The 20,792-nt window shown below is 39.7% G+C and overlaps 1 protein-coding gene across 1 annotated transcript in view; it reads right to left on the bottom strand.

The window, feature by feature from the left end:
* Positions 1-3,928: 3,928 nt before the first annotated feature.
* Positions 3,929-20,792, bottom strand: part of nbas (NBAS subunit of NRZ tethering complex) — a gene marked incomplete in the record, with an annotated part of 224,076 nt that continues 207,212 nt past the window's right edge. The window contains 1 exon segment of the mRNA XM_014011983.1: positions 3,929-4,701. Coding sequence (XP_013867437.1) covers positions 4,426-4,701 — 276 coding nt within the window.

Genomic DNA, 20,792 nt, shown 5'->3' with positions numbered 1-20,792 from the left:
GTTTTAGCTCAGCGCTAGCACGACAAACAAGCTAAACTGAGGTCCTCCATCCATATTTTCAGTTGCAGTCTGAGTCATTTTTGCGTTCCCCTCTCTGTCTTGTGGATGGAGGACCTCAGTGACGAAAGGAGAATGTGTAGCGCTGAGCTAATACATATATATGGTGATAGTGTTGAGGCTAATGCTAAAGCTAACAGGCTAAGGTGAGGTTCTTCTTCCATGAAGCAGCTCTGTTGTCCTCCATCTATATTTTCAGTTACAGGCTGAGTCATTTCTACCTTCTCCTCTCTGTCAACRCTCTCTGGTTTCATTTAAAAGAGCCGATCGTCAGATATTGTCCAAGATTAAGTGGATATAGCTCGCTAGTAGCCTTGCACCAAGGACCTTTCCATGTCCTCATTTACCCAGAATGCTTTCCGTGTAAATAAAATGGCCCCGTCTGTGTAATATATTTTTAAACTTTTAGTTTAAAAATGATAAAAACTAAACATCCCACAGTATTTTTACAGTCTTGATTTTACAGTTAAAATATGTTTATTAAATAAAGTCTAATGTTACAACTAATAGTTGATCCCTTTGAAATAGTTCATTTGAAACAATATAGCAGAAGTCTACCTCACCTGCCAACATCTAATGACAGCAACGAGGAACACATGTTCATGTTAATGAGCAGCTGTGGTGTGAAGCAGTTGTAAGGGGGTCCAGGGGTACACTCCCCTGGAAAATCTATAAAAGATCTAAAAACTATTTTCCAGCCATTTGAAGAGACTTTTACTAAATTTTTAGCATTAATAAAACAACATGAAATCACATCTCAAAATAGTATACAAGATTGTGCTTAACATTGTTCACAAACCAATATAACTCTGTCCCTTTTCATAAAAAAGATTTTAGTTTAATACCCTGGCATGAAAAGCGGTGAACGTTATACATTCTTTCAAGGAATGCCAGGTTTTTAATTTAAAAAAAAAGAGAACTAAAATATTTTGTGGAAGAGCGACTAAAAAAAGCCAATTTCCTTGAACTTTATTAATTCTGAATAACCAGGTCAGACAGACCAAAGTAGTGTGTTTTCAGTGTAAGCACGCCCGCACACACAAAAATAAATATATTCAACTTAAACTGTCTAAAAGTAGAAGGTCAGGTCTAGCTTGGATTGATATAATCAACCTGATTACTGAGGGATTCAGCAGTTCAGTCAATTCACAGCAAGGCTTCATGTTATCTAATTAGTTTACCACAAAGAGCTGATTTTATGGCAGCCGGGACCAAAAGCAGCCTTGTGTTGTAGCTCAAGGCCATAAATAATCAAGGGTCAATTACTATCCGAGACCAGAATTGAAATGGCAGGAGGATAGCACATCAGTCTGCGACAGCGGTGTGGAAACATGCTAAAGAACAAAACTAGGAATGTAGCTGAAGCTAAACCATCCATCCAAGCAGGATGGTCTTGAAATGCTGACTTTTTTTTTTTTTTTTGTAATCCATCCATGCCAGCTGTGTGTCTCTGGCTGTATATCCACATGACCTGTCACTGACACATGGATTGTCTCATTTTCCTCCATCTCCTGCCCAGGTAAGACATTCATTACTCTCTTGTTTGATGTATAGACCACTCGCCCACCCCATCACTCATGAATGGGTTTGAAATACAGCAGCAATCCTGACAGGGTAAATACCTCCCTGCCCCCGTCCCTTTATTCAATTTCTTGACTGTCGAGACTCAGAGCAGCAGCCGTTTGAAAYGAGTCCTGCCTAAGTAAATTACTGCTGAAGATTTCTTGTAATAAAATAATATATGAGAAGTTGTTTTTTTGGGCAGGGGATTGTGCTGAAAGTATTTTGCAAATTAATTGATAGGTTAGGCAAGAAAATACCAGAGTGGAACAAACTAAGAGGGATCTCAAGGAAAACAACAAACTAGAAACTTAATCAAAAAGGAATTGGAGGGAATTAATCTTTTATTTATTCATTTCACTTTTAAGGCAGGCAGAATGGAAATCGTTGCAGATAAGCAAATGCAGAAACCACTGTGGTGAATTCCATAAATTAAAAGGATTAGGAAAAAGTTTTGAAAGAAATTCAGAAATGTGATTGGCTCACAGCAGCTCACATACAGTCAGCAAGACACTATACATAATGCTCCTTTAGAGATTTTCTTCAAAATCAGAATGACAATGATAGCTTTTTTTTTTTTTTTTAGGGATTTTCAATTGGTGTTAGTGTGGAGGGGATGTTTGTTTTAGATTAAACAGAGCTAAAAGTGATAAAAAAAAACTCTAACTAAAGCAAACTTGACTGCCTTCTTCAATTGTATCAACTTATAATGATGGACGGGTGAAGGAAATTAGCTTCATATCACGAGGTGGGCACAATTTTTTTTTCCAGAGGGCCATACTGATTTAGAATTCAGTTTCTTAATTTCACTCAAAAAGTTTCAAGGTTCCCAGTAACTCAAAGTCACAAAGAAATTGTCAAAAYAATTCACTAAAACACAGCTAACAGAGTTCATTGGTTCTTTTTACCTTTATTTTTTATTATCCAGAGTTATGTTAGTCTGCTACAGAAATTAACATTTTTTCTTCGCTTTACTTTAGTCAAATGTTCCCTCTTAAAGGGATAATCTGGTCATTTTTGAAGAGACATTGAAAGTACGTTCACTTGAAAAAACAGCAACATGCAAAAATGAGTTTTATTATTATATATTATGATATAATACTATATACTCACAGTATATTATGATATAATATGAGTTTGATTATTAGCTAATGTAGCATTTTATCAAATCGGTATGCTGCTTTCAAGAAAGAATTATTTTATGAGCCTGAAAAATGATTAAAGAAAAAACTTGGCTAATATAGAAGAGTTTTGTCTCTTTCTCTTCACTTCATGCTGACTGATGTCTGATAAGCTACTAACTATTGATAACTAGGTGTGTAACAAGACATCAGTCCACATTGATATATGGATTACATTTTTAACGAGTCCAWTACATCGATGCAAAATGAAAACATTTATCAGTATTGTCATTAWATGCCCAATGTGGACTGAWATCRYACGTCCATCTAGCACAATCATTTGTAGAAGATGGACGAATGATATTGCAACCTATCAAACTTATGAAATTAATCAAATCGAAATYRTATCATGACAGAATTGATATAGAAACATTGTATCAATATAATATTGTATCCTGATCCAAAAACCAACACTGACTTGTATGCTGTTAAAAAAAAGAATGGACTCTTGTCTTTTCAGCAAAATCTTGATACAATAAACTTCAATCACTGTTATTGTTTTCATCTTGTGTTTAGTTGGTGCAATAAAAAACACTTTAAATGCTTTTGACAAAATAGTTAAATAAGATATTTTGTATGTAATTGTGTTTGYCCTGTAATTACCTGTTTGAAGGCCCTACTCCCCCGGCTATAATTATATACAGTATAGGGACAAAAAAAAATGTTTTGACGAAACAGATTCATTAGCAAACAGCAGCTGGATGCTTCCTCCACAAAGCCGTTAAGCGCTGACCAGTGAAAACACTCCTCCAAACTGTTTTAAAATAATTGCGTAGCACAACAAAAAAAGTGCATGAGAGCTTGGATAAATACACAATCATCGTTTGGGTCAGTGGGCTGTAATTATCCCAGGAAMAATGTGAATATGCTGTAATTACGATGCAAATGTTTTGAATGCATTCACCATGAGACGGTCTTTAYAAAAGACTGATTTTTTTCCTTTCTCTGTTTTTGTTTTTTTGACGAGACATAAGGTTGTGAGAGGTTAACAGGTTTCGCTTTAAAACTTTTCTTCTCCAGCAGGGACGAGGTACTCCGCTGACCTGAAGCAGTGACGAAATGAGAAAATTTTCCCTGATTGTTACAACGACAGGACTGAGAAAAAGTAAGAATGGAAACACAAAGACTCGTTAGCATTAGATCTTTCTTTATTTCATGTTTGATAGGTGGGACGGACTAAAAACTGTAATTAGGTCTTGTGTTGATTTAGAGGAAACAACGTTGACAACAATTCTGAGTTTGCACATCAACACACACACCTTCACACACACACACGCAGAGAGCAGGGATGCAGCAGGGCTAATTTGTTTGGAAGGAATTAATTAGATATTATTAGGGAGAAAACAATGAAGCAGAGGCGGGGTGTTTAACGACGGGACGTTAAAGAGGCGAACCTGTCATGGAACAATAGGCTAATATCCACCCACCGCTTCCAAGCTACTGCTCAATTATGTTATCACACAACAGAACGTGCACACAAACACACACGCTGTATAGAAATGTGAGCCGTACGCGTGGCTTCTGATTAGCTCCTTATTCAGGACTGAGTGACAGCGGAGAGGATGTGTTTGTGTTTTACCGCGCGTTCCTAATAGAGCTCAAGTTTCAGTGTTGAAGACGTCGGCTCTTAGAGCCACTTCTTGAGAACGGCCAAAGCGGAGTTGAAGGTGAACTGGGCCTGGTGGGTTCCCCGGTACGCCAGCAGCAGGGAGCCCGCCTCCGGCCGGTGGCCCGCCGCCAYCAGCTCGGCGGCGGCTCTCTCCACGTCCCAGCCTTCCTCGTGCTGCTGGGACAGCATGTGGGCGCTGAGCAGGGGATACAGGGGGGAAGAGACGCTGCCCACCAGGAGGCCCGCGTGCAGGAGCAACGAGAGCAGCTCCGCGTCGCAGGACTTTGCCGTCTCCTGGAGAGAAAGAAAAAAAAAAGTAAATAAAACAAGCGGGGGACATGTAAACAAAAAGATCAACTTCGCTTTTCAAGTGAAATGTTTTTCCTTTCAGCTCCGTTAAGATGACATTTTTTGTCAGCTACGTTTTTGCAAAAACATGGAGAGGTACCAATGCTACTCTAAAATTCCTAAAAATTCAACATGCATCAACTTTCTTCTGTAAGGCCCAACAGGAATATGGGAATTATTTAGCTTAGTTCTATCATTGGGACAGTCTAATTCACAAAACAATCTTGGACTTTCTACCCTTWAAGAAATCCTCAGGAGATTATTTTCTGCACTCAGATGAGTTAATTTTATTAATTAATTGTACTGATTACAGCAAATGATCMTTCCACTTTGCTGCTCAGACTGGAATAAACTGCAGAAAGACTTTTTCTGTTATCACAATGTATTTAGTTATTCATARACATCTGTGGTTTTATTTGGTAATGTCTGCTGCTATTATTGGCCAGGTCTCTCTCGAAAAATAGATTTTTTATCTCAATGAGCTCTACGTGGTTAAATAAAAGTTTAAATAATATAAAAAAACAACCCTTTCGTAATAATCTGAATTGACAAATTTCCACTACAGGCGTATTAACTTAAAAAGGAAAAGGAAAGCTGCCTGTGGCTCATTAGGGTCACTATAGGTTTAAAAAAGGACAGAAATGTTTGTTTCAATGTACAAACATAAAGATTGTTTAATAAGAAGAGCTGGTCTGAAATTCTTTTAAGTTCATACATATCAAAAGAGKATGCAATATCATATTAAATGGAATATCAGTGATAAAATCTAAAAAGGACAAATACATTTAAAATGCAATTGTGAACCAACTATGAAAACTATTAAAACACCAGTTCAGTTACTAAAGCTACATTTTTTGCGACCAGTTGAAACTATGAATAATTCTACTATTAAAGACATATGCTGCTTTTTGATACTTTTTTACATTTAAATACTTCAGTTGGAGTCCATATAAAGTGGAACTGCAAAGCTTTGGTCCTAATTCCTCCTTATTGTAACTCTGTAACGCCCTCCTTTACCCCATTTTTTAGGTGTGTCTCTGATAATCTCGTTTTGAGGCTCTCTTTAAATCCTAACAAAGGGCTTCACACTCCATCCCAAGTGCCCAGATCAGTCTATCCTAGTTTGATAGTGAGCTTTATGGCTATATAGCAGCGTAGAAACATTTCATTTATAAACTAATTAAAAGATGTGAATAAAGAAGACTTGTCCATCCAGTCTAACATGTTGAAGCCAGAGTCTGACTCAGAGCYGGAGGAGAATGAAGACCACCACATTGTAGTTAAGTCCAGACTTTATTTAGCAGTTCTGTCACAAATAGGTCAGAAAAAGTTATAGAAAATAGGGAAAACTGGATGAATTGAAAACAACAAAAAGTATACAAAAGATATCTTTGCAGTACCTAGAGAAACTGAATTCAATTCTGCACTCCGACTCCAAGTACAAAAAAATGGATTTATTGACTAAAAAATGGATTTTGCATGATATGTCCTCTTTGTTTTTTTTTTTTTTTTTTTTTTTTTTTTGCCAAAATGCCATCACTGTTCATACAAACATATTTTGCAATTCTTTGCTAATTTTGTCAACATTGCTTTATAGCCCACTATTCCCAAACAAGTTGCACATTTTCATTTTCTATATGGGTCCATCCAGAACCGAAGTAGGCAATCTGAAACTAGAACTGTGACAGAAATGGAGGAATAATGGCCAAATAGTCATAAGGGTGCCTCAGGGCTGAATAAGTGGCACCCTTAAAATTTCCAGGAATTATTTGGCAACACTGAAGGGGGCTTTCTGTTTCAGCGGCACCATGTGGGATCTGTGAATGATTACAGTGTCACACGCTTGAAGGWGTCTGATGGGGTCACAGTGTCACATCACATATTGTGTCGACCCTGTGGCCGACCACTGTTCCCCTGGGATGAGCCTTCACACACACACACAGGCTCACACACACCCTCTCATCAGTCAACTTCCTCAGCCACCACAACAATCCTGAGCACACGCTCCCAGAWCCAGAAACAAACCAATTACGTAACATTTTAATCTCATCATCTGCCTCTTTACATCAGAGAATTACATGCAAATTCAAGCAGCTAAATGCTGCGGGGGGAGTCGCTTTGAGTGCTTTCYAGGCCATGAGGAGGCAGTGTTCAGGTCTGCCTCTCATCGTGACTCAGCCCATCTAATGTGCGACCCCTCACCTGTTTGCTTTCTCCGTTATTAAGCTTGCGCATCTTTCTGCGCGCACACCCGCCAGCCCGTCCTCGTCAGGGGTATTTTTGGAGCTGGAGCCGATCAATTATGAATGCGGAGTCCATGTCTTCTCCTCTGTTGTGGAGATGATGAGTGGAGCTGGATGAGTTTCTCTGCCTCACCTCTGAAATCTCTCATCTCTGCATGAGCCTCACCCCCCCACCCCCTGCTCACTCATTTCGAGGACAATTCAATCTTTTAGAAATAAAATTAAATAAAACACAAAAGCCTATAAAAAAGATGGTATGCTGAGACCTGAGCACGTGAGAGTTCACAGATATTTAGCTGCTGTCACTGGTAATGACACTGAACCCTGGTGGAATTACTGATCAAATGTGAGAAGATCTGCAAAAGWGTATTAATATTCTGGATTTGTGTGCATTTTCAATTCAAGTAGGCTAAAGTGCATGGGCAGTTTGGGACCAAAGGAAGACAGAGCTGACAGATAGCACTTATAGAGATATACCTCTGTATGTTATGCATGAGTAATAATTTAATTTCTAGTCCTTCTATAGAGAGACAGGGCCAGATGAATCATGACAAGCTGGGGCAGGGGGACAGGAATGGATGAGGAGGTCATTTAGGCAAAACGACAATTAAGGGAATGAAAGAGRAGAAAGACGTGGGAGGGGTAAAGAGAAATCGACGACGAAGAAAGACGAAAAGAACGAGCCAAAGAGGAGAAAAGACGACGTGCACTCAAAAGCAGTTGGCGCATGCATTTTTAAGAGCACCAAGGGCTTCCAAAGGCTGAATACACAGCAGTGAAGTGAAACACTTCAAAACACCTTCACACTTCAGCTTCAAACTTTCTGTTCTGCTGTCTTGACAGAGGCCCAGAACAAATGTACAATATGACATATCTGGAGCTGCGCTGACCTATTTCTAAGCTTCAAGTTTCGAATGATAATATTTAAAAAGTGCAAGATAAAGTCTGTGTTTCTATAAAAATTTTGATCAAAAAGTTAACTTGTACTGTAGCCGAAAGTGTCCATGTTAGACATGACGCAAACACYGAGCACKTAAGTTTGCTCTCGATAAAGATGGSGGCACCAGATCAGTTTTACTGATCAATATTTTTAATAATCAGACTCAAACAGAAGTGTGAGCTTGTAGAATTACAGGGAGACCTTGCTCGTCAACACCCAGGAGAAGGAGGGTCTTGTTGTGGTACAGATGGGCCTACCCTGAGAGTTAGGCGTGCAGGGCTGCTACCTGCTCAGGTCGAGGGGTGGCTTTACGGAACCTGGTCTCCAACAAAGGGCTGGCTGGGGTCGACCGCTGTCTGAAGGTCACGCTGAGGGTGGAAAATGCTGAAGCAGGTCRGAATTCGGCTGATGAGGCAGAGTTTGTTCACAACTTGTTTGCTCTTTATTCAAGCCACGAGGTAAGTCTTGCAGTTTAAAAAAGGTTTTCTTCCAAAATAATTGATTTCTTTTCCACTTAGCTTTAAAGGGGACATATGCAATATCCAACTTTGTAGCCATTATATGCATTTTGTTGTGCACTTGGGAGTTGAATTTATTCTCTCACGGTGCTGCGTAGATATCTTTATATTCTATTTCTTTATCTTTCAATTAATTTGTAAATAAAATGTTTCTGTGAACCAGTTCATGTGAATGAAACAGTCTGAAAGCTGGACATATGTAGTCCACACTTGGCTTTAAAGAGACAGCATCAAAATGAGTTGATTTGAAACATACCTCAGAAAAGTCATAAAAAGGGGCTTGTGGAGTTACAGTAATGAGGAATTAAGACCAAAACATTGCAGTTCTACTTTAAATAGACCCAACTGAATGATTTAAATGTGAAAAATAAGGACTTAAAAGCACGATACGTCTCCTTTAAAATTATATATTTTCGAGTTGATTTGTATCTTCTGCTCAAATAAAGACAAAAACAAAAAACACACCAGAAGGAAACACAAGACAAGAGGGGACTAGACTGACACATAAAAAATAAATAAACTACTAGCACAATGTAAAATTCATAATCATTAGATTCTGTAGATGCACATGCAGTTTGTTGCTACCGCAYGTTAAAGTTAGCCTGAAACTCTGCTCAACAGAAGTGCAAGAATCAGCAGGACTTCTGAGCATCACTTCACTGAACTGAYGCAGCATCTTGTCCTCATATCTGACAAAGTAGTAGTTACAGGCTGGGTTGTACAACTTCCAGCCCTGATGCAGCAACTTGAGCAATTACAGGWCAAATTCTAAACAAGCGTCTATTCCGTTTTCCTGGAGAACACACGGAGTTTGCAGAAACAAAATTGGCACGACGAACTGACGTCCGCAGAGCTGTCTCGACCCTTCAGGGGATTTGACCAGATGACAGGCCTGCTGTGATGCTGACCCAGACAAGGATTTATTTCAATGCAACTGAAATGTGACACGACATCAAACACCAGGGAGTAGAGATGCAGGTGTCGGTGCTTTGAATGTCTTAGACGTCACACCTGCGGGGTTGCAGAGGGACCGAATTAAGAGTTCCAGCACACAGATGGATTATTATGTGCAGGCAGTGTGGGCTGCATGATGCACAAAGAAGTTGTGTTTCTGAGGGAGAGGGTGAGMAATGCAGGGAAAGAAATATGCACATGTTGAAAATACAAATTCAGTATTTCCTGCGAGGCTTGAAAGTCTGGAGCAGACCTGCAGTACATAACGTGAGCACAGCCTCTCTGAGACACACACAGAAACACACACACACACACACACACACACACACCTCCCAGGCTATTACAGTTTGACGATGTCAGTAGAGACAGCAGATTTGAGTCTTAGAGTCACTCAGATTGACAGTTGAGCTGAAAATAGATGTGAAGAAGTGTGAGAGATGGAGAGGAATCTTGATGTTAGCGCGGCGCAGATAACTCTATGTCCTGCTTACAGCATGAAGAGCTCTGTCACTTTTCAGACACTGGTTTAATCCCGTGATTTCACCTGCTGCAAATATTCGGCAAAGTCAGCTTAATGTTATGACAAGGTGCAGATCGTCCCTGTTACTCCAGCTGTTAAATTTAAAAACAGCTAATAGTGATATTTCTAAACTGACTTACAGATGCCTGAATGGTTCGGTCCACTGTCTGCTGCTGCTGACGGTCTCCTCTTAAATCTCAGTAGGAGRGTCTTTAAATATACATACATGCACATACATATATTTTAACATACTCATAAGGTGCCTATAAAAGTAGTCACTCCCTTGGATGCTTTACGCTATTTTCTATCATAAATCATTTATGGTTAAYATAAATTACCCTTCTCCTTTGGCACCTACAAAGTCTACTGATTAAACAACTACTATGTTGATTTTCAAGCTAAAAGCTAAATGAAGAAAATGTGCATTTAAGGTTTTAGAGGAGACATGGTGGGAATTTTAYACAGCTTCCAGTCCATTTATGATTAGGCTTAAAGAGCACAACAAAACTACAAAAACAACCAGGACCCAATTTTACTTGACCTTTCAAAACGATACCCACATTTTCTCGAAGCAACCTACGGCCCCTTTYTCGCACATCATTTTTCAAGCCGGGCCCTGATATGAGCTCGTCACCCATAGGTGTCATGTGTGAAAATAGAGCTGAAACAGGGTGGGCTCAAAGGTTATTCGACGCTGATACATTTGCTGAGGSAGAAACACAGGTTGGTCATAAAAGGTGTACTGATGTTTCTATGTGGAGTGGGAGGGTGCCAAGTGCAGTRCTTCACTCTAAACAGTAACACTGTTGTCAACGTCAGACTCAACCTGGGTGTGAAAAGGGATTACGATTAGCTAAACACAGTGCAACAACATGATTCACCAAAGACAAATGACATACAGACGTTTTTTTCTTCTTTTAACCAAAAAGTGGGTAAAATCAGGGCCGGCCCTAGCCAATGTGGTGCCCTAGGCAAGATTTTAGGTGGTGCCCCTTGTTCAGTTTTCTAAATCTTACTGCCAATTTACATACCAAATAAAAACAGTTCTGTCTTTGATATATATTTTTTATCTTTAGAAACCAGATAGTCCTTTAAAACATTAACAGTATAGTTCATTTGAAACAGAATACTAGACGTCATACCTGCCAACATCTGTTAACAGTAAGGAGGAACACCTGTTCACGTTAACGAGCAGCTGTGGACTGAAGCAGTTCAAGGGGGGTCCAGGAGTAAAATTCCCTGAAAAATTTAGTAAAAGATCTACTCAAAACTAAGCATTTCTCAACAAGTTACCTTCAAGTATTCAAGTGTAAAGCGCTTTGGGGTCTGGAGGAACTTGATAAAGCATCATGCAAGTTCAGTCCATTTACTGTTTTTACCATTTCACAAACTTGAGTATTAAGTGATTATTCTACAGACTGCATCAAATATCCTGATAAAATGTTATGTTTTTTGTCCCTCATTTGTGGCACTCCCTAGATGGATGGCACCTTTAGCATTTGCCTATACTGCCTATGCCACGGGGCAGCCCTAAAATTATGACAGTTGTTTGTAGATGAGAATGTTTGTTAATATTTGTGTACCTTAATATTTGCCAAATYGGCCGAGTTCTTGTCCTTTTTGTGTTTGCTAAAACTGATTAGTTGTACTGGTCATCTTGATTTCAAAAGCTGTAAATCATTCCTTTGAGAGTTTCATTAAAACCTGTCCATGAAAACATACACAGGGAACTGTACATTCCATGGAAGTGGGCAATATTCAGTTGTAGGTCTGACACACCTGTGCGTCCATTAGTMCTTCCTGCTACCACATCATCTCCAAGTTTTGGAGTTTCACGAGCTGCTTTTTCAGCTGTGAACCTACCAAACAAATTAGTGTAAATCTGATCTGACCACAGGGTGCACTACATCCATCACGTCCTCCTTTCTTTCAAAGGTCAACTGCCTCGACAACTTCTCCTGAGGTGTGTGCGTTTTGTTCACAGCCGTGTGTCAGCCTAAAAGCCCCTCTAAATCTCCTCAAAAGGCTCAAACAACACGCAGTCCATCTCTTCAGAGAATTCACAAACAAGAGGCATCTTCTGTCTCGTGTGACTTTGCTCAGAATCGCAGCTGGCGTGCACTGTGAGTGAACAAAAACTCAGTGTGACAAGAAAACTGGCACATCAAACTGCAGCCACAAGATGTCCGACCCCTCCTCTTACTCTCTCTTGTTTTTACCTTCGTTTCTTGGCATCTTTTACTGTTAYGGACTCAAAGTTGTCATTTCTGCTTGTTTTCAAAGACTGCTAAATCTTACCTGATTTGTTTGGTCAGTATTTTTATTCACTCGTTTTCCATTTGTGCGTCACTCACTTCTTGTGTACTTCTTTGTTCGCACTTAGCTAAACCCAGCTGAGAGCTTAATTGAAAGTTCAGCACACGTACAATGCCTTATACATAATGCATTGCCAAGACTTCTTTTATCATTTAAAACATAAAGCTTCTTTGGAATGCCAGACAAGACACAACTATCTCCTTCTCTCCTCCTCTCATGCTTTTCCTCTCAGTCCTCAGGCGCCGCTTCCCATCCCTTCACTCTGGCTGTCCCCAGGCTTTAGGGGTACATCAAACTGAGAGCGCGAGCACACACACACACACACACACACACACACCAAACTGTTCTTGCTTACAGTGTTACACAATTGAAAGTGACAGAAGAGACTGTAAAGCCAAAATATAAAAATAAAAAGCAGGTTATGACGCACACAAACAAACACGCAAGGATCAACATGTTAAGTAACAGACAAACAGAGCATGCTTAATAGGTCCAATACGGCACCCAAAGTGGTAAACAAGCTCCCCTAAACAATTACACACATAATCACTGACTCACACACACTGTGTTTWCTCCAGTGGGCAGATGAACGAGGTGTATCTGTTTCTTTGGACAGGCCGAGTAGTTAACCTGATTATGAGGACACAATGATGTGAAGGTTCAATTTAAAACAAGTGAGAAAAGCAAAAACTRGCACAGAAGAGGAAAAGGAAGGAAGAATTAGGTTGTGAATTGATCTTTCTCAGAGTCAGAATCGGCCAGTCACAGTAATAGAAACATAAGTAGGCCCAGGGAGCAGTGTTGTTGCGGCAGATTAAATGATGTGTTTGTCTTCACGCTGCAGAGTTTACCGTGAGCAAGACTATCACTCTTTACCGGATATTTGGGAAAGTTTACACTCTACAAATCTTAGCCAGCATGATTGTCTTTTGATTTCCATATGTATGTATGTATGTATGTATGTATGTATGTATGTATGTATGTATGNGTATGTATGTATGTATGTATGTATGTATGTATGTATGTATGTATGTATGTATGTATGTATGGATGTATGTATGGATGGATGGATGTATGTATGGATGGATGGATCTATCGATCGATAGATAGATCTTTATTGATCCCACAGTGGGGGAAATTTGAACATTACAGCAGCTCAAGAAAATGGAGGTGCAGTAACAGGCAGCCTGCCATGGCGCCAACTTAGAAACAAAGAAAAACTGAAAAACACAAGGGAAGGGAAGATGAGGGGCAAAAGCAAAACATCATATTATATGAACACTGTGACACACTATGGTGTTTATGAAAAAAACCTCTGCATAGAGCAAGTTATTAGCCAGAGGAGTAAGTGAGTTTAAGGAGGCCCAAAGAATCCAATCCCCAGACCAAAGTTCAGAATATTGATGGATAACTGTTCATTCTGTGCAGCTTACAGCTTCTCTGGAAAAAAAGATTAGACGGGTGAGAGGGAGGGGGGCGGGAGTAGGGCCTTTGTCAACACATTCAACCAGGAAGAATTTGTCGACAGATCCAAAGTCGTTGCCAGGGAGATCTAAATTGTGTAATCAGTTGTTTAAGAACAGAAGACAAGCAGACAACAACAATTTTCCATCTGCTTTAGAGTTCCAGCTGGTACACTCAAGGTCGYGATCCCAATCAGAYAAAYGGTGTGGGCAAAATTCCGCMGAGCCGAAACTATCAGATTCCTCCAARATGAATTTCATCTGGCCAGCAAAGTCCAGGGACCCTAGCCTGCCCACGACCCTCAATAGAACCGCTTGCAGACCGAGTCCAGCTCGCTCAAGGCTCAGTGTCCGAGTTCTGATAGAATACAGCCAGCCCTCTTGTTGGTCAGTCCGCCAGGAGATTGAACAGCCACTGACGCTGATTTRCAGACCACCAGGAGACCACCCAGCCAATCTGTACAATCCAGTGATCAAAGTCCAGACATAAATCCAGAACAGAGAAGAACAGAGGTCCCACCTTGACATGTCCATCCCACGGAAGAAGAAAAAAACTTTGTTCCAAAAATTTTATTGAGAGACCAGCTAACCAAATCCATAAAAATATCCATGATTTTTTATTTTGGATGAAAATGTAGAGAAGGCTCCAGCAGCAAAGCAGGGAAAAATAAGGAAGGGCAGGAGAGCAGGGAGAAGCGTCTTACACCACCGAGAGCGGAAAAAAAAYGCAACGACCATATGAAACACTGACTGCACTGAAATAAGTGTTTTTATGCTACCCCMTTAAGTGAAAGGAGCCCCGTGACCGTGCACGTTGCAATATACAATAATATATTATACTGTTACTGTACCTCTGTTCTAAAAGCTTTTACTCTTGTATTGAACAATTTCTTGTATAGTCTTTTGTGAACAAACTATCTGGCACAGATTCTGATGACCTTAAAACAGCATTAGTCAGAACGTGGGAGGTCTCTGCAGGGTCTCGAGGTCTTTGGAAAAAAAAACAAACATTGCAACTTTTTTCAAACCATGCAATATATTTTAAATGAAAAACATAAGCGGAGCAGTTCGGCAATGTCTTTAATTGGGTGTGTGTGTGTGTGTTGGGGGGCGGGGGGGTAGCAGTAGTGCCACTACCTACCATGAAATAGTTTATTTCAATATATTAGTGGATGCTTTTAGATTGAAAATTCTAATTTATTATAAAAATATGGTCACCCACCATGTGCTAAACTTCAGTAAACTGCCTGTGCACGGTCACGGGKCTCCTTTCACTTAAGGGGGTAGCATAAAAACACTTATCATTTCAGTTCAGTCAGTGTTTCATATGGTAGTYGCATTTGGCCACGTCAGTACTATCCTCAGGGGCCCCCCCTTCAGCTCAGGGTTCTAGGCTCTGGGTAGTGGAGCGCTAAGTTGCTATTGCTASATCCTAAATAAACAAGTAATGCTTAGCCTGGCGTGGGAGCAAGTAAAGACTGGAAGTTTAATGGTTTAGTCCCTAGRTTGATTTAATTTRCYTCCTACATTGCAGGATCTGCAATTGCACACACAAACATTGCAATGATGATGCTCAAAYRATAYATGGTGCAGCTTTAGGCTAGGGATATTGGAAACAAATTGGGTCCCTTTTACTCAGGACAAATTTTAAGGGTTTTGAGCATGCAGAAATCTGTACCAGTGTTATGGAGGTTTATCACTGCAGTGGCGGTGTACTGGGGTCCTGGGTGGAGTGTGACAGTGTATCCAGGAAGTGGGTTCCACATGTAACGGCATGGCTTTGTTTTTAGAATCTGAAGCAGTACTGGCCACAGCCTCATACAGTACCTTGACCAAATATGGTCCTAAAAAGACTTAACATGGCTCACATGTAACATTTGTGGCAGTTGTATTATCTTCTAGTGTATAGTTCCTGCCAMTAACTGAGGCAGTTGTACCAGGGTGGGCATACAGAGTGTGGTGAAGGCACAAGAGTGGCTCTCTGGAATATGGGAAATGAAAAAATAATCTGCTACTGGCGTTTTAATCTTCACCTCCTCTTCCATCCAAAAAATGAAAGCTTTAAACAATCGCAGGAAATGAAAACGTGATAAAACGACACACAAACTTTTATCGTGGCCAACTTTGATGTGAACGGGAGATGTCTGGGTGTAATCGTGCTTGTATACAAGTAGTTTTCTGTGTATGCCGGACRCAGGTCATTCATATTATAGCCGGGCAGTTCTTATCAGGCTTTACTTTGTCTTTGTCTCCCTTTAGGCYAGCCCGGCTCCCACTTCACATGCTCCACTCTTCCCCCCTCTACAGCCAATACATCTTCTCTACGAGGGGCAGGAGAGGGAAGGTAGAAAATGAGAAGGCACAGTGTGGCATTACTCTGAAAGCTGTGCAAGTTTCTGCTGCCATGGAAGAGAAGTAAAAAACACACTGCATTTTTCTGATTCAAGAATGCATCCTATTCTTCATTACTCACTCTGCTAACTCTTTGTGTCTCTTTGAAACGATATACCTTACTCCCACGCTTTCCCTCCCTTCTTTAAGTCCCTCAACAAACAACTGTGGCCTCCTCCACTGGATCTCAGAAAACCCATTTACCTACCACGCCGCAGAAAAACAAGAAATATGTATATGCAAAGTAAGATTAACTCGCATCTTACCAAATTCAAAGTGGTTTTATGTAACTCTGTGCTAATTAAAAACTAATCTTCCTAATTAATTTTGTCTAATCATCATCTCAGGGGGACATCGGTATTTAAAATTTGTTGATTGCTGAGGAAAACAATGTGAACAGTAATCTGTAACATCGAAYACTAAACAGTCCTTCGAACACAGGCTTTAATGATAAAGGCTGCCAATCACTTATTAGCCGCATGTGTTTTTTTATGTTCTTAATTACGAATGCTGTGTTCATAAATTCCCTGCGCGCTGTAGCCAGACAAAACTTCAGGCTTGTTAATGTCGTAATAAATTAAGAGTGACATTTAGGAAACCTTTCACATTGTAACTCCAACTGTTAGGATGAAGTGAAACAAATTATTACAAAAGAGCAAACCTTAAAGAACTGACTGAAAGGTAAAAAAAACACTCAAAGGCATCTGTGGTAGACTCTGTGAGATTTTGAATGACCCAGCTGAACTAAAAAATCAATCACGTCTGATCCTGAGATACTGATCTGCTAATGGCTGCTGCACTGTGGCTGTTGACAAGCCCGGGCTATTTGTAGATCTGATAAAAYGCCTCGGAGTGCTGTCCCCTCGTAGAAAGCTAAAAGACCGTGAAACAAAATAAAAATAAACTCTGCACCAGAAACATTAATGGATGGGTCGCACTCTTGTTTCTACATTCAGAGTGAATCTGTGCTCACTAGGACCTGGTTCACACGGCAAGATTTCAAAATTGTCAGTTGATTTTCAAAACCTGAGAGACCCCACACACGCGACCGTAAACATATAAATATAACAGGTTTGGTCCTACAGTGTGTGGTGCACAAACATTTAAACCACCCAGACACATTCTGTATTTTAAAAACTGAAAAAAAGCTTTAGTGTTGCCAAACCTTGCTATTTTTATTTATTGTAGTGGTCACCTAGGGGTGGAATAAACAGTTCCAGCTGTCTTTGACCTTGGTCACAGAAGGCCTCCTTCAGACAGACAGAACTCTGTTCAAGTTAAAGTCATGACATGTTTTCTTGAACAGTAAAGAGATATTTTCTTATTATTAATCAGATAATAAACAGAATAATCGTCTTTTACTCATAATTTTATCAATGTATAAAAAAGAAAACACAAAAATAACGTTATTAAAATGTTTTATTGTGCTTTGATGTAAATCACTGCTTGAACTTTAGCTGTGAAACCACAGTAATTGATTATAGATTTTTAAGTTTAAGTATTTTACTTAACTAAACTTTGCATTATAGTTAAACATTTTATATTTATTTTTATCTGAATCATTATAATGAATGTTCTCATTTTTAAGTTTTCAGTAAATCATTCTTTTTGTTCTTTAAAGTGCTCTCAGCAGAGAGCAGGTCAGAACAGACTGTACGACTGTTCAGACGTCAACAGTTTTGTTTAAGACCAACAACACCTGGCAGTGCTCAATAACACTTCCTCTCTTTTAAACTAACACTTCTGAACTAACACAGTCAGTCTGTCTGCTGAGTTGGAAAGCCAACGCTCTCGTGTTTCACGAGGAGAACCAGTGTTTGGCTGTGAGGTCTAACCCATTGAGTCTAAGGAGTGACCACTACATTATTTATAAAAATATTTAAAAAGTTTGTGTGAAGTAGGAAAGAAGAATGCTAGTGGTTGTACTTGAGACATTTAAAAAATAATATCCTGCATGAGTCCCAAGCATAAGGAGAGATGTACCTTTAACTTTATTGAAGTACTAAATAAAAAAAACAGACTCACTCAATAGAAAACGTTTAAATGCACACTGCTGCACCTCAACAAACGATGATGCGCAGAYATTTCCACAATAACATCGAAATGTTATCAGATGAATGAGATGTAAAATAATTTCTGTCTGTCTTGATAATATTTTTAGATARAAACTGTTCAGTGCAGCTCCTCCACCTTAACCTCGTATGTGACAGAATCTAGATCCCTTTTCAAAGCAGCGTGACACAGTAAGTGTCATACTCTGTTCATATAACCATTATCTGACTGGCTTTGATTCATCTTTTCCTTCTACCTCTGTATTAAGATATTCAGATTGTACATCCTTATCTGTAGGTTAGTCCCAGGGGAGGGATCAGTTCTGTCAGTGAGATCCTGAAACTAAAAACATCAGGCGCTTTTCAATAATAACCAGAGATATCAAACAAAGACACGGTGATAATTGGGGAACCTGTAAACACCTTCAAAACATACAAGATGACAGATAAACTTCTTTAAGAACTTTAGCTTAGACAAAAAAATAAATAAATAAAAAGTAAATTAACTTTCAATGTTCTACTTTAATAAATAATTTCCCACTTTAAGTAGGAGTCCAAGAATTAGACAGCACAAACGAGAAAAAGTTCAAATCTGTCAACAGCTTATATTCAAGAAGACAAAATTAAACCCTGCTGTGCATTAATGCATCCTCACATTTTGGCAAATCTTGTTTTTTCTAAACTTGGAAACAGTACAGATAAATACGGTCTCATAAACATTTTATAATGTGTCACAAGCAAAAGAAGAGTTTCCAAAGGTTTTAGTGATCACATGTTCAGGAGAGAAACCTCAACATCCCTAACCCCAGATAAAAGATCTCCTCATCCTCTAAAGGATGGTTTATACTTCAAGTCGCACTTCTTGCTCCCACTGCCGAGTGATGAAATATTGTGTAACTYCCACCTGTTACCCCTGAAGACAGCCGTCGTGTGAATTACCCACAGTCAGAACTCTGTCCTGCAGACCTTGCGGCTCCCTGCGTGTGATTGGTCAGAACTCTGTGGGCGTGTTCGTTTGTGCGGAGCAGAGGAGCAGAACTCAGAAGCGCGTTGTTCTGCACGTTTACTGAAAATCTTAAATTAGTAAAATGCGCGGCTTTGACRAGCAGCTGGTCWGATCCTATTGACCAYGTGAATGTGCGGCCAACATTCGCGCCTTCTTTCTAGCTCCGCCCCTAACAAAAAAAAGTTTTCCTCTGACCCAACACCACTGATTTATCGTTGAGTGAAACTAAAAAACAACCTATCCTGTTATCACTGTTATGAGCTGTACACTGGGTGAGCTGTGGAAGGGAGGAGGGCGATGTTATAATTTATCCCCCGTCGCATCTTTAGCACAACTACTTGATGAGAAAAAGACGTCCAAAATGACGTAATCAACGATCCACTGTCTCACATCATAATGAAGTATAAACCAAGCTTCACCAAGCTTAGTCTCCATACAGAAACATACTCTTGAGTGATGTTGGTACTAACTGCTTCTTTTAGATAGAGATACTGTTAATTTTAGGTTTCYTCTAAATTCACAATCATGCGGCCTGGCACTGATTCTAATAATGTTCTTGGCATTTCAAACCCTTTTATGCAAATGAGGGTTTCGTTCCAGTTAAATCCATTTGACTTTGCAGAAATCCACAATGACATCAGACACTAAAAGTAAGATTATCTTAACTTCTTTCTATTTTTTCGACAAAAATTGTTGCAGTTGGAAGTGAACTGTCTGGCACAGAGCAAAGCAAATTAATTATTTTGCTCTCCGACAGTGAAACGTTCACACAAAGCACACAGTTTGTTGTATCTTCACCTCACAGGCACTAAAATAATGCTGAGCTTGGACAATAAATACAGACGGTCACAAACTATCTTTGCAACAGGCTTCAATCTGCCCCTTTAGGCCTTGACKTTACGCTGTTATACATTTGCACCATCTATGTAATTTCCCTTGTCATCTTCTTCCTCACCTCCATTTCAAACAGTCATTTTTCTTCCACTTGATTTCATTTTCACACATTTCAAAAATCACATATTGTTTCTCCCGCCACCTCCTACACGCCGAGCCTCCCTCGGTTCCGCTCTCTTGTCGCTGCGRAATAAGAGCAGGTCGACCAAAATAGGAGTCCGATCGTTTCATTTAATAGAAGCTCCATCAGTTAATATTGAGGCTTTCGTTTATCTGATCCAGGGACAGAGAGCAGAGTTCTGCAGGGGTCTGAGAGACTTACTCTGTGGCAACTGCGTATCTGATTGAAGGAGCTGTGGAGAGCAGCCCACACATTCTTCAAAGATTACCTGCTTACGTAAAGGTGCATTTCCACAACTATAGAAACCTAAAAAACATCTGGCAAACAGATGAGTGCTGGCCTATTTATGTGTTCAACTCATCCTTTACCGTGTTAAACCAGCAGCAATACATGTGTGTTTTAGGTCATAAGACTGTATAATGGTGTTAGGTCTTTGTTTAACCAAATGAAGGATAAAGCATTGTGTTTGTTTTAAGATATTCTGTACGTAAAATGCCTGGCAGTGTCCTTAGTCCCTTGATTTGAACTCAAGTGATTTAATTATTTAAAAAAGAAAGGCTAAAAGTGCTTCTAGGTCCTGCAACCCTGAAGCAAACTGTCCTCGTGGATGAGTTCAACTG

The sequence above is a fragment of the Austrofundulus limnaeus genome, unplaced genomic scaffold, assembly GCF_001266775.1.
Source record: "Austrofundulus limnaeus strain Quisiro unplaced genomic scaffold, Austrofundulus_limnaeus-1.0 Scaffold86, whole genome shotgun sequence".
Taxonomy (NCBI): Eukaryota; Metazoa; Chordata; class Actinopteri; order Cyprinodontiformes; family Rivulidae; genus Austrofundulus; species Austrofundulus limnaeus.
The sequence above is the reverse complement of the archived record's forward strand: the minus strand, read 5'-3'. Positions and strand labels throughout refer to the sequence as shown.